The 14,392-nt window shown below is 51.4% G+C and overlaps 1 protein-coding gene across 1 annotated transcript in view; it reads right to left on the bottom strand.

Moving 5' to 3' along the window:
• Positions 1 to 2,990: 2,990 nt before the first annotated feature.
• CFDP1 (craniofacial development protein 1) overlaps positions 2,991 to 14,392 on the bottom strand; it is a 137,392-nt gene continuing 125,990 nt past the window's right edge. The window contains exon 7 of the mRNA XM_030581732.1: positions 2,991 to 3,856. Coding sequence (XP_030437592.1) covers positions 3,766 to 3,856 — 91 coding nt within the window. The 3' untranslated portion in view covers positions 2,991 to 3,765. The remainder of the gene's footprint in view (positions 3,857 to 14,392) is intronic.

Genomic DNA, 14,392 nt, shown 5'->3' with positions numbered 1-14,392 from the left:
CAATTCTGAAGCACTTAGATGAGAGGAAAGTGATCAGGAACAGTCAGCATGGATTCACCAAGGGCAAGTCATGCCTGACTAACCTAATTGCCTTCTATGAGGAGATAACTGGGTCTGTGGATGAGGGGAAAGCAGTGGACGTGTTATTCCTTGACTTTAGCAAAGCTTTTGAAATGATCTCCCACAGTATTCTTGCCAGCAAGTTAAAGTAGTATGGGCTGGATGAATAGACTATAAGCTGGATAGAAAGCTGGCCTAGATCGCCGGGCTCAAAGGGTAGTGATAAATGGCTCCATGTCTAGTTGGTAGCCAGTTTCAAGCAGCGTGCCCCAAGGATCGGTCCCAAGGCTGGTTTTGTTCAATATTTTCATTAATGATCTGGAGGATGGCGTGGACTGCACTCTTACCAAGTTTGCAGATGTCACTAAACTGGGACAAGTGGTAGATACACTGGAGGGTAGGGATAGGATACAGAGGGACCTAGACAAATTAGAGTACTGGGCCAAAAGAACCCTGATGAGGTTCAACAAGGATAACTGCAGACTCCTGCTCTTAGGACAGAAGAATCTTATTCACTGTTACAGACTAGGGACTGAATGGCTAGGCAGCAGTTCTGCAGAAAAGGACCTAGGGTTACAGTGGATGGGAAGCTGGATATGAGTCAACAGTGTGTCCTTGTTGCCAAGAAGGCTAACGGCATTTTGGGCTGTATAAGTAAGGGCACTGCCTGCAGATCGAGGGACGTGATCATTCCCTTCTACTCGACATTGATGAGGCCTCATCTTGAGTACTGTGTCCGGAAAGATGTGGAAAAATTGGAAAGTATCCAGTGGAGGGCAACAAAAATGATTAGAGGGCTGGAGCACTTGACCTATGAAAAGGGGCTGAGGAAACTGGGATTGTTTAGTCTGCAGAAGAGAACTGGGATAGTTTGCTGCACCTTTCACCAGAATGAGGGGGGATTTGATAGCTGCTTTCAACTACCTGAAAGGCGGTTCCAAAGAAGAGGGATCTAGACTGTTCTCAGTGCTACCTGATGACAGAACAAGGAGTAACAGTCTCAAGTTGCAGTGGGGGAGGTTTAGGTTAGATATCAGGAGAAACTTTTTCACTGGGAAGGTGGTAAAGCACTGGAATGGGTTACCTAGGGAGGTGGTGGAATTTCCTTCCTTAGAAGTTTTTAAGGTCAGGCTTGACAAAGCCCTGGCTGGGATGATTTAGTTAGGGATTGATCCTGCTTTGAGCAGGGGGTTGGACTAGATGACCTCCTGAGGTCCTTTCCAACCCTGATATTCTATGATTCTATGACCTGCATTCCCAGCGGCGGGAGCTGGGAAAGCACTCAGCACTGGCAGAGCCTTGCTCCCACTGACTCCTGGGGGAGGAGAGTTAGGCCAACACAGAGTGCTTTTGAAAACCCCTCCCTCTGTATGCACGGCCTCTGCAAGGACCACGGGACACAATGCATTTGTTACACTCCTTTGATGGCTTCTCCTGAGCTCTGCTTCCAGATCCAGCTGTGCTCCCCTTCAAAGAGCTACTGGTCTGACTTCCAATGAGGGGAGTGGAACAGGATAATTGGTCAGAAATATTTGCTGCTTTTCCAATTTTCCCATCCCAAACCCACCAGGGCTGAATCGCATCCCGCTCTGCAGCAGGGACACATTGGTCCCAGCAGTGAATGCTTTCTACCATTGGAGAGGAGCTCAGATTCTCTGCCCCTTTCCAATGGTCAAATGCTTTTGCCTCCACCGCTGGCAGACCAGGGCATTGGCCCCTCGCAGCACCAGTTCTTATAGCCCGAGGAGCTGTGATTTAGAGATCGTTTGTAGAACTTAATTCATTACACTGGCCTTCCTCTCTCGACACCAGAGCAGTTAAACTCAGAGCATCAAGAAGCTTGAGTTACAGGGGAGGGGTGTGAAAATAGCACCCCAAACTCTCCAGCCCATTTACAGAAAAATGTTTTGGCATAAGCAACATCCATGATGGTGCAGGATGCTATAGAGTCTTTATTGGCACAAACCAAGGGAGGCTGCATTACCTAGGGGCATAAAGCCAGGAGGGAGCTATGTGAGCCATTCATGACGACTGCGGATCAAATGATTATGCCATAAGACAATGTAGTCTGTATAGGACTTGTATATAACAGGAAAGAGAGCCTAGAAATCTAGCTGAGGTACTTAGCTGGGCCCCCTAACGCAGTAGCCGAGCACCTCACACCTCCCTGTGAGGTAGGGCAGTGCTGTCATTGCTGTTCTTTGGATGGGAAACCAAGGCACAGAGAGACTAAGGGTATGTCTACACAGGGCTCTGTCATGGGTTTAAGCACAAGCCGCACCTTCCATCCACGCACAAATCCATCTGACGGGGGGCAGCAAGCAGCAGGACCAGCGCTAGGGGGATGGGTCTGAGCCCACATCCTGCTGTGACCCAGGTCCAAGCCCTGTCATTTTGCAGTGTGGATGCAGCTCAAGGCACACACCTGAGTCAGAAGGTCTGCGCAGTGCAGACATTAGCGCAGCTGTAAACCCACGTTTACAGTGCAGTGGGGATGCTCATGCTCAGACTTGGACACATCAAGTCCAGAAGCCCAGGTCCCACAACCTGGGTTTACAGCGTAGTGTAGACATACCCTCAGTGACGTGCTCCAGGGCACACAGGAAGGCTGTAGCAGAACAGAGAACCCAACCCAGGTCCCCCGAACCCTAGGTTAACACTGTAACCACTGAGCCATCCTTCTCCTCAATATTCGAGTCCCATGTGTGCAGACAGCATCCTGCTGATCTTACGGTGGAGCAGAACTGGGTTCACTTTCCGGTTCTGCCTCAGACTGCTTGCTGCACCTTTCACCGGCTCCGCCCCCCTGCAATGGTGACTGCCTTACCTGCTTCTGTTGTAAGCTGCTCGGGGCAGAGACTGTATCTCCCTAAGCGTACAGAGTGCCCAGCCTGGGACAGAAATGATGAGACACACTAAGCACACGACAGTGCAGGGACTGAATCCTTTATTAGTATGACCGGCTGGACGTGAGCCCTCCCCCACCTGCTGTTGCTCTCACCTTCCTGAGGAGACTGAATGGAAACCAGACAGAGGGAGGTTTTCATGTATTAAAAAAATAAAATCACCAAAACATCCAGATAAGCCAGAGTCGTGTGGGGGAAGTCCCAGCACGGAGGGGCTGGGACCCAGCTGGGTCCACAGGAAGAGTGGAGCGAAGGGCTACAATCCAAATTCCACAGCATCCTCAAAAAGAGGCTTCGACAGCAAAACTGCTGGGGGGGTCAGCAGGAGTCCAGTTCGTGCTCAGTATGTGGGGTGAACCTTGATCCCCTCGTCCGCTTTCCCAGGCTGCCAGGCGATGGTGCCCCGAGACCATCGACAGGCAGGGCAAGGCCTTATCTTTAGGCAGGAAGTGGGCAGCTCCTGCCTGCTCCGTCTGATTCCTCCCACTGCCAGCAGCATAAGGGGGTGGGAGAGGGACACTGCCCAGGGCTTTCGTGGGGACTGGCGCTCAGAGTGCGCCCACTGGGATCATGCCAGTGGAGATATGCTACTGCCATCGGCTAGGCAATACTACCCCCAAAGTATCCCCACCTGCTGACAAACCCCCTCCCTGCCTTTACAGTAAAAGGAAAAACCCTGCAGGACATACAGGTTGAGTCTTGGAGAGAAAAACTGTTTCTGCGTCTTATTTTCAGCAACTGCCAGCCACTGGCCAGTTCTTGGCCACGCAGGGAGGAGCGGGATGCCCTTGTGCCAGTCTCACGGCTTGGTCTTGCTCAGTCTGATGTCACGCTCGATTTCAAACTGCCTGTGATCCACACGCTCCAGAAATGCTTTCCTGTCAATGTACCTGCAGGGGAGAGGGAGGCCGAGAGAAGCAGGGTCAGCACAGACTTGCCCTGGAGGGATGCCAGGCCTGGAGCCTGTAGTGTGGAATGCTGCCTTGACTGAAAGGTCCTGGGAGCATCCCAGAGCAACTTTCCCATGTCCCCAAGCAGCCAAAGCAAGCAGCTGGGGGCAAGCAGTGTATGCTACACGACTGTCTATGTCTTTACCCAGCCTCCATTAATGAGCACCTCGCATTCCCTCCTCACCCCCCCGGGAGGCAGGGCAGGGCTGTTCTCCCCATTGTACAGAGGGGAACTCAAGCACAGCCAGACTAAGTGATTTGCCCAAGGTTGGCCAGGCAATCGGTGGCTGAGCAGGTAACGGACCCCAGTCCACCAACCTAGTTCCCTACCCTCACCCCCCAAGATTATTTCCCCATCTCCCCAAGCTCTCACAGAAGTGCCTGAGAACACTGCCGGGCAGAGACACTTTGCCATTTGTTAATGAGCTACAGCTGTATTATAATACCCTCTGCCACAAACCGTACTCCAGCTAGCCTGGGCTCCGTGCTACTCATTAACCTAACGCCACAGCGAAGCGGGAGCTGTAATTGACTCATCATGCTCGTTTGCCTTTTGTTCCACCATGGAACATGTTCAGCGCTCAGCACAAGGTCACTGCACTCAGCATGGGGATGCCAAGACATGCCCAAGCCCCAGGGCCCCAGAGGAGTGGGTTTGCTCGGGTCCTCTCTCATTGCCATCCAGGTATGCCTGGCACACACAGCAGGCAGAGAGTGCTAACCACCTACAGAAAGTCCAGCTCCAAAGCAGTGGCGAAGGCTGCAGCTGAGCCAGCCCCAGGGCAGTGAGGGGATAAATATCCCAAGACTCCACCCGGTTTAGAAGCTATTAGCTGGCTGAGCTGGCTCTGTCAGTCCTCTTCCCAGGGCAGCTGGCCAGCAAGCTGAGCCACACAGCTGGCATCCTGGGTGGCAGTGAAGGCAGGGACTAAATGGGCTACAGAGGCTGGGCCATTCACTTGCCTCTAGGATGGTCCCTCCAGGACAGGAGGTGGCACGTCGGCAAAGGACTGGGGGTGGGAAGCTCACTCTGCCGCTGCCCCGGCTGTGCCTGCTTTCAAACTGCAGGGATTCCTGGCTTGCAGCCCCCTTTCACAAGCTGCGATAACACATTTCTCTCCCCTCTGGCAGTGACTGGCCAGCCTCAGACCGTCCCACTCAGAAGGTTTGGTGAGCAGCGTCCTCCAAACGCAGTGCTATCTGGCCTGCCACCATGCCTGCACATTAAGGGATGTGTCTTTGCCCCTTGCAGCCCTGCCCCAAAGACAGAAGTGCTGTCCGACATGGTCCTACCCTGCGCCATCTCATGATGACAGACGCGGCTCAGCTCGGGGGGAATGCTGCCGAGGAGCAGTGGCCCAGCGTGCTAGTCCTGGCTACTCTCCTGGGGGGACCTGCCCGCAGAGCCTGCTTCAGTTCACAAGTGCCCAGTAGTTGGGTTGCTTTGCACAAGTACCTGTTTCTCACCAGTCACAAGCTGCCACTCAGTTTGCTCCTCCTGGCAGTGTCTGCTTAGCCAAGGCCTGGTCCTGGCCTAGCAGGGGACGGGGCTGTGAATCAGAGGTGAGGCGCATGGCACAGCTCGCTGGGTGGGGTAGGCACCCACACTGGTGCTGCGACTATGAACAGGGGTGCACAGCAATGGAGTGTGGAAAAACTTGCAAAAGAGCTCCTGGGCACTGTCCCCACCCTATGCCAATGGCACTAGCCCTTCACTTCCGAGAGAACGACCCTCCAATCACAGCAAACAATTCTGCGGGGCGAAGCTGGGAGGGCTCAGAGCAAAGGAAAACCAGGGGCACCCGAGAGTGAGCCATTTTGCCCTGACAAAGCTTAACTGCTCCTGCGCTGGGCTCTCCTCAGCTGAAGAGAGAGGTCAGAGGCCCTAGTGCATTAAGTGCCTGTGAACGCTCCAGTAGGCAGGAAGAATGTTGCTGCAGTGGCTGCGAGAACTTCTGCTGAGTCAGGCTGGCCCTGGGGCAGGAACGGTACCAGCCGTGGGGTTAGCCAGACCACATGGCACAGAGCTGAGCGAGCCGAGGTCGGGGCAGGCCCAGTGAAATTCTAGGAGCTTGTCAGACTCTCCCCTGACTGCTACCCGTGGCTCTGGCATGCACCCTCTCACCTGGGAGCTGAACAGCAGTGCCAGTCACTGAGCAGGCCAGCCATGGTTTGTGAGGGAGGTCCATGGGGGCCAAGAGTTACCTGGGTGTGGACAGAAACTAGAGGCACTTCTAGAGCAAGCACCCCCACTGGTGTCGACACCCCAACACAGGCATGCCTGGGGGTCAGTGTGGTATGCTGGTGTTTGCACTGAGACACCTGGCCGAGGGCCACATTTGCAGAGGCAGCTCAGTGGGCTTCACCTCCCCTAAACCACCTCTGGAAAATCAGCTCTATCCAAGTGCCTAACATGAGGCCCTTGTGCCCGGAAATTCTGGTGGCAGTGAGGTCTTCCGGCTCAGCCATGAATTAACTACCCCTCCCAACCTCCCTGTGAGGTGGGGTTCAGGTTACCCCTTGCTGCCATGGGGTAATGGATACAGAGCAATGTCCCGCAAGACTGAGGATTCACACTCAGAGCATCCTAGGTCCTGGTCATGTACCCAGCCAGCTCCATCTCCTGTGATGTGCAAACCCCCCAGGGGAACGTGCCAGTCCACAATGAAGCGCTTGGTAGCCTGGCTTGGCAGTTCAATGAGAGGTATTGGCTGGGATTGTCCAGATCTGCGTTCTCCAACAGGCTCCTCGCTCTCATCTGCATCCCCTTCCCCGTCCTCTAATATGTGTGGGAAATGAACGGGGCGAACCCTGCTGCCTTTCTCCCTGGCTTTCTCAGCTGGCCTGGTTAGTTGTAAGCCTAGCTGTGGATCCAGCCTGGCATATCTGAGCACCTCTCAGCAGGGCAGCACTAGCCCCATTCACAGCTAGGGAGGCCCAGGTAGCCTTGTCCCAGGTTACAGAGAGTCGGTGGCCGAACTAGGCACTGAACCGAGGTCTCCAGCTCCAGTGCCCTACCTCAATAACATCTGCTCCACGACTGTACCTGCCACCAGGCCAAGGGGGTCCCCATCTCAGCAGGGGCCACATGATGACAAACTGAAGCATAATAAAATGCAGAGCACAAAGGATGCTGGGAGCTTCCCCCTCCCCCAGACTGACGAACCCGCTCACCTGCAGCATGGGAGGTTTGCTGGAGATTATCGTCTATCTTATTCACTCTGCCCTGGGCTGCGGGGAGAAGCTCAGGAGAGCTCCAGAGAACATGGCTGCGGAGGCACTGAGGCCACATGAGGTTCTGTAGAGAGCTTCGAGTGACAGGACAAGTCACAGCAGCAGTTTGCGCATGTTACTAGGAGCCCTTGGAAGTCCAGCCTTCACATCTGGGACATTTCATAGTGCTTTTAATACCGGGGTACCAATGAAAAACAGCTCCAAGGGAAACGTGGAAATGCCTATTTGCTACATTTCACAGACACCGGCCTGGCCACACGCTGGGACAATGCTCTCCGCCCGGCCTCAGAGATCCTCGAGGACTCACCCCTCTTGGGATGGGGAGTTTTTGGGTTGTTCAGCATCCACCCTTCTACTCAATGGAGATGTGTGAATGGCAGGCAGCCCTCATCACCACCCCCATGAGCAATGAAGCCAGGCTGCTCCTGGCAAGGGGCTAGGTTCAGGAGTGCCGAATGGGGGTCACAACAAGGGCACAAGAAATGATGAAATGCAACCTGCACTGACATAGGAAGCACGACAGGGCTTTGGTTAAGGCGATGTGCTGGACTAAAGAGATGCGAGTTCAACCTTTGCTTTCTCTGTGCCTCAGTTTCCCATCTCCACACTGGGAATAAGAGCACCTCCCTTCCTCGCAGAGCTGTGGGGAGGAGAAATCCGTTGGTGCTTGTGGGGCTGACAGCACTGACCTCCTTTGCAAAGCACTTTGCAATCTGCTGCTGAATAGTGCTCGATAAAAGCTGGGGGTTATTAATTATTCCTGGGAGAAGCCTGGGTACTGCAGTGCCGAGGGGCACAGGAAAGAATCTGGCATTTTGAGAGAAAGTAAAACCAGGGTCACTTAGAGTGTGGAGGAGACAGAGTTAGGGATGTGGCTTCATCTGACCCCTGCTGCTTTTCTGACTGGGTTTCATCACAATGTCCCTGAGAGTCTCATCTCTCTGGTAACCTTCAGGCAGCAATGGGGACGGTTCAGGTATGTCTACACGGCAGTGTAAACCAGTGGGACCCGGGCTTGTGGACTCATTGTTTCCAACCCTGCAACTGAGCATCCACACTGCATTGTAAACTTGGCCCCAGTTCTCACAGCCACACTAACACATCCATGCAGCACCCTCTGACTCCATGCAGCACCTTCTGACACTGCAGAATGACGGGGCTCTGACTGACCCTGGTCCTGAGTGAGTGCTGACCCGAATCAGACTGATCTGAGGGTGTCCTGAAAGGGGGCCTGGTCTCAAACCAGAGTCAGAGCCCAGCCTTGGTGCGCAGTGTAGACGTACCCTGTCCTGGTGAACATGGTTCCCATAAAGTCTGGCGATTCACCCCTCCCTCAGTATTGCAATTTATACTGGGGGAGCACATCCACACCCCATTCATGGATCAGTGGCTCACTGTGTCAGCACTGTGTAGACACAGGAAAATAGTCCCTACCCCAGGCAGCTTGCAGCCCAACGACAGACTTGCAGCATGGCAATCGTCCTTCCAGCCTGGGAGGACTGGTGGGGACTCCCTTTAGAGTCAGCCAGCATGGCTGCTGTTAGCTCACTGCTAGGCTAAGGCTCAGCAATGTGCCAAGTCCCTCCCACCCAGGGGCCAAGATTCAGACTGAAAACAGAACCCAGGTGCAGAGCACATCACAACTGCTGGGCCAGCTCCACGCTGGATGACATCCGCATCACCCTGTATGACACACTGCCTAGCCCAGCCAGGCTCACTGCCGGTGGGCACTGGGGTGTGGGGAAGAGCCTTTTCAGAATGCTGCACAGGAATGGATGACTGACGGCTCGGTCTGTACTCACTTTGGCTGATGGCAGGTGCTAATCAGAGTGTGGCGTTGATTTCGCACACACTCACCTGTCAGCCTGCTTACAGTCCAGGCATGCATGGATTAAAGAATCAGTACTAGGGACAGAATGATGCCGTCCCTCCTGAATGTAGGACAGCTCCGGTCTTCTCTTGTCATTATCAGATCCCAAACGTAGCTTGTGGAGGTAACTCCTTACAAGAATCACAATGAAGGAACACCATTTTGTGCCACAAAAGCTATGTCTATGCAGCAGCGGGGAGAGATAATTCCCAGCATGGGTAGATAGATGTGCTAGTTCTCCCTGGGCTAGCCCCTAAAAACAGCAGTTTGGCCACAGGACTAGCTGCTGCAGTATAACCCCAGTCAAGATCCTAGGCACATACTCGGGCAGCTAGTTAAAACCAAAGCAGCCTGAGAGGAGTCACAAAGGGAGCTCACTAAACTGAGTGATGGGCAACAAAATGGCAGATGAAATTCACTGTTGATAAATGCAAAGTAATGCACATTGGAAAACATCATCCCAACTATACATGTAACACGATGGGCTCTAAATTAGCTGTTACCACTCAAGAAAGAGATCTTGGCGTCATTGTGGACAGTTCTCTGAAAACATCCACTCAATCTGTGTAATGGCAGTCCAAAAAAGCTAACAGAATGTTAGGAGCCATTAGGAAAGGGATAGATAAGAAAACAGAAAATATCATATTGCCGCTATATAAATCCATGGTACGCCCTCATCTTGAATACTGTGAGTGGTTCTGCTCACCCTGTCTCAAAAAAGATATACTGGAATTGGAAAAGATACAGAGAAGGGCAACAAAAATGTTTAGGGGACTGGAACAGCTTCCATATGAGGAAAGAGACAACTAAGCTAGGATATGCTAGAGGTCTATAAAATCATGACTGGTGTAGAGAAAGTGAACAAAGAAGTGTTATTTATTCTTTCACATAACACAAGAATGAGGGACCTAAACAAATCAGAGGATTGGGTCAAAAGAAATTTGATGAGGTTCAACGAGGACAAGTGCAGAGTCCTGCACTAAGGACGGAAGAATCCCATTCACTGTTACAGACTAGGGACTGAATGGCTTGTCAGCAGTTCTGCAGAAAAGGACCTAGGGATTACAGTGGACGAGAAGCTGGATAAGAGTCAACAGTGTGCCCTTGTTGCCAAGAAGGCTAACGGCATTTTGGGCTGTATAAGTAGGGGCATTGCCAGCAGATCGAGGGACATGATAATTCCCCTCTATTTGGCATTAGTGAGGCCTCATCTGGAGTACTGTGTCCAGTTCTGGGCCCCACACTACAAGAAGAATGTGGAAAAATTGGAAAGAGTCCAGCGGAGGGCAACAGAAATGATTAGGGGGCTGGAGCACATGACTTCTGAGAAAGGGCTGAGGGAACTGCGACTGTTTAGTCTGCAGAAGAGAAGAATGAGGGGGGATTTGATAGCTGCTTTCAATTACCTGAAAGGGGGTTCCAAAGAGGATGGATCTAGACTGTTCTCAGTGGTGGCAGATGACAGAACAAGGAGTAATGGTCTCAAGTTGCAGTGGGGGAGGTTTAGGTTGGATATTAGGAAAAACTTTTTCACTAGGAGGTTGGTGAAGCAGTGGAATGGGTTACCTAGGGAGGTGGTGGAATCCCCGTCCTTAGAGGTTTTTAAGGTCAGGCTTGACAAAGCCCTGGCTGGGATGATTTAGTTGGGGATTGGTCCTGCTTTGCGCAGGGGGGTGGACTAGATGACCTCCTGAGGTCCCTTCCAACCCTGATATTCTATGCAGAACTAGGGGCCACCAAATGAAATTAATAGGCAGCAGGTTTAAAACAACAAAAGGAAGGATTTCTTCACACAACACACAGTCCACCTGCGGAACTCTTTGCCAGAGGATGTTGTGCAGGCCAAGATAAGAACTAGATATGTTCATAGAGGGTAGGTCCATCAATGGCTATTAACCAGGAGGGGCAGGGATGGTGTCCCTAGCCTCTGTTTTCCAGAAGCTGGGAATGGGCGACAGGCGATGGATCACTTGATGATTTTACCTGTTCTGTTCATTCCCTCTGGGGTATCTGGCATTGGCCACTGTGGAAAGACAGGAGACTGGGCTAGATGGACCGTTGGTCTGACCCAATCTGGCTATTCATATGTTAGTTGACGCCCCTGTCTGTACCACTGCAGCCACGCTGTTTTTAGGTGCTAGCTTGAGCAGTGCTAATCTGTGTATGTTCACCTAGGGCGGAATGACACCTTCCAGCTGCCATGCAGACATATGCAAAGGCGAGGCCCTTAGAGGGGGGCTCTACCTTGCGAAGAGACTGGTGAAATCACTCCGCAGATCTGTCCCTGCCTCTCAAGAGCCATGGCAGCTAAAGAGGGTAAGCAAGTCTCAGCGCCTAGGTCAACTGACTCCAGTATGCCAGGCTCATGCTACTGGGTTAAAAACAGCAGTGTAGATGTTCCTGCACAGACTGGGGCCTGGGTTCTGAAACCTGGCAAGGGGAGGTGGGTCTCAGAGACCGAGCAGGAACGGCCACACAGTGATTTTTAGCCCAGCAGCATAAGCCCGAGTCAGTTGGGGTGGGGTGAGAGTTTGCAGTGTAGATGTTCCCGGAGCTGGAATAATTGAATCATAGATTAGGGTTGGAAGAGACCTCACAAGGTCATCTAGTCCAACCCCCTCCTCAAAGCAGGACCAACCCCAACTAAATCAGTGGTTCTCAAACTTTTGTAGTGGTGACCCCTTTCACACAGCAAGTCTCTGTGTGCGACCTCCCTTTACAAATTAAAAACACTTTAAAATATATTTAATATATTATAAATGGTATAATAATTTATAAATAAATTATAAATATATTTAATATATTATAAATGGTGGAGGCAAAGTGGGGTTTGGGGTGGAGGCTGACAGCTTATGACCCACCATGTAATAACCTTGCAACCCTCTGAGGGTTCCCGACCCCCAGTTTGAGAACTCCTGAACTAAATCATCCCAGCCAGGGCTCTGTCAAGCCGGGTCTTAAAAACCTCTAAGGATGGAGATTCCACCACCTCCCTAGGTAACCAATTCCAGTGCTTCACCACCCTCCTAGTGAAATAATGTTTCCTAATATCCATCCTAGACCTCCTCCACTGCAACTTGAGACCATTGTTCCTTGTTCTGTCATCTGTCACCACTGAGAACAGCCGAGCTCCATCCTCTTTGGACCCCCCCTTCAGGTAGATGAAGGCTGCTGTCAAATCCCCCCTCACTCTTCTCTTCTGCAAACTAAACAAGCCCAGTTCCCTCAGCCTCTCCTCATAAGTCATGTGCCCCAGCCCCCTAATCATTTTTGATACCCTCCACTAGACTCTCTCCAATTTGTCCACATCCTTTCTGTAGTGGGGGGCCCAAAACTAGATGCAATACTCCAGAGGTGGCCTCACCAGTGCCGAACAGAGGGGAATAATCACTTCCCTCGATCTGCTGGCAATGCTTCTATTAATGCAGCCCAATATGCCGTTAGCCTTCTTGGCAACAAAGGCACACTACTGACTCATATCCAGCTTCTCCTCCACTGTAATCCTCAGGTCCTTTTCTGCAGAACTGCTGCTTAGCCGGTCAGTCCCCAACCTGTAGCGGTCCATGGGATTCTTCCTTCCTAAGTGCAGGACTCTGCATTTGTCCTTGTTGAACCTTATCAGATTTCTTTTGGCCCAAACCTCTAATTTGTCCAGGTCACATTGGACTCTATCCCTATCCTCCAGTGTATCTACCTCTCCCCACAGCTTAGTGTCATCTGCAAACTTGCTGAGGGTGCAATTCATCCCATCATCATTAATAAAGATGTTGAACAAAACCAAAATGACCCCTGGGGTACTCTGCTTGATACCAGCTGCCAGCTAGACATTGAGCCATTGATCACTACCTGCTGAGCCCGACGATCTAGCCAGCTTTCTATCCACCTTATAGTCCATTCATCCAATCCATACTTTTTGCTGGCAAGACTACTGCGGGAGACCGAATCAAAAGCTTTGCTAAAGTCAAGATATATCACGTCCACTGTTTTCCCCATATCCACAGAGCCAGTTATCTCATCATAGTAGGGAATCAGGTTGGTCAGGCATGACGTGCCCTTGGTGAATCCATGCTGACTGTTCCTGATCACCTTCCTCGCCTCCAAGTGCTTCAAAATGGATTCCCTGAAGACCTGCTCCATGATTGTTCCAGGGACTGAGGTGAGGCTGACCGGTTTGTGGTTACCCGGGTTCTCTTTCTTCCCTTTTTCAAAGATGGGCACTACATCTGCCTTTTTCCAATTGTCCAGGACCTCCCCTGATCGCCATTAGTTTTCAAAGATAATGGCCAATGGCTCTGCAATCACATCAGCCAACTCCATCAGCACCCTTGGATGCATTAGATCTGGACCCATGGACTTGTGCACGTCCAGCTTTTCGAAATAGTCCTTAACCTGTTCTTTCAACACTGAGGGCTGCTCACTTCCTCCCCATACTGTGTTGCCCAGTGCAGCAGTCTGGGAGCTGACACTGTCCGTCAAGACCGAGGCAAAAAAAGCATTGAGTACTTCAGCTTTTTCCACATCATCTGTCACTGTGTTGCCTCCTCCATTCAGTAAGCGTCCCACATTTTCCCTGACCTTTTCCTTGCTTGTAACATACCTGTAGAAGCCCTTCTTATTTCCCTTCACACCCCTTGCTGGCTGCAACTTCACTTCTGTTTTGGCCTTCCTGATTACACCCCTGCATACTTGAGCAATAATTTTATACTTCTCCCTAGTCCTCTGTCCAAGTTTCCACATCTTGTAAGCTTCCTTTTTGTGTTTAAGTTCACCAAAGATTTCACGGTTTAGCCAAGCTAGTTGCCTGCCATATTTGTTATTCTTTCTGCACACCAGGATGGTTTGTTCCTGTGTCCTCAATAAGGATTCTTTAAAATACAGCCAGCTCTCCTGGACTCCTTTCCCCCTCATATTAGCCTATTTCTTCTTGTGCAGCAGCAGGATTGATTAGGACAGTCCAAACAGTCGCACCCATAAACACCTAATGAAAGCTATGGGGCTGTGCACGGGTCACTCAGCGCAGCAGTGGGCCCGAGAACCCTTTGGGAAAGTCAGCCCAGCCTGACTCCAATTCCGGACTAAGTTTGCATGGCTGGTAGCAATGGGAGGAAAAAAAAAAAAAAAAGCCAACACATTGCCTATAAACGGAGCATGTCTGGCGTCTCTGAGAGATGAACACAGAACCCCACACACCCATTTGTCCACAGCCGCTTTTTGGAGCATATGCATGCAAAACAAGAAACTACAGGAACTAACAGCTGCCACAGTGCAAGTTGGGCAAAGACCTCAGAGCAGGAATACAATGAGATATAGCGTCGGAAACTGACAGTGACACGGAATTACTCATGCTAGGGAAGGGTTGTTTTTTTTTCTTT

The sequence above is a fragment of the Gopherus evgoodei genome, chromosome 12 (genome assembly GCF_007399415.2).
Source record: "Gopherus evgoodei ecotype Sinaloan lineage chromosome 12, rGopEvg1_v1.p, whole genome shotgun sequence".
Lineage (NCBI taxonomy): Eukaryota > Metazoa > Chordata > Testudines > Testudinidae > Gopherus > Gopherus evgoodei.
Note: the sequence above shows the minus strand (reverse complement) of the source record. Positions and strands in the feature narration are given on the sequence as shown.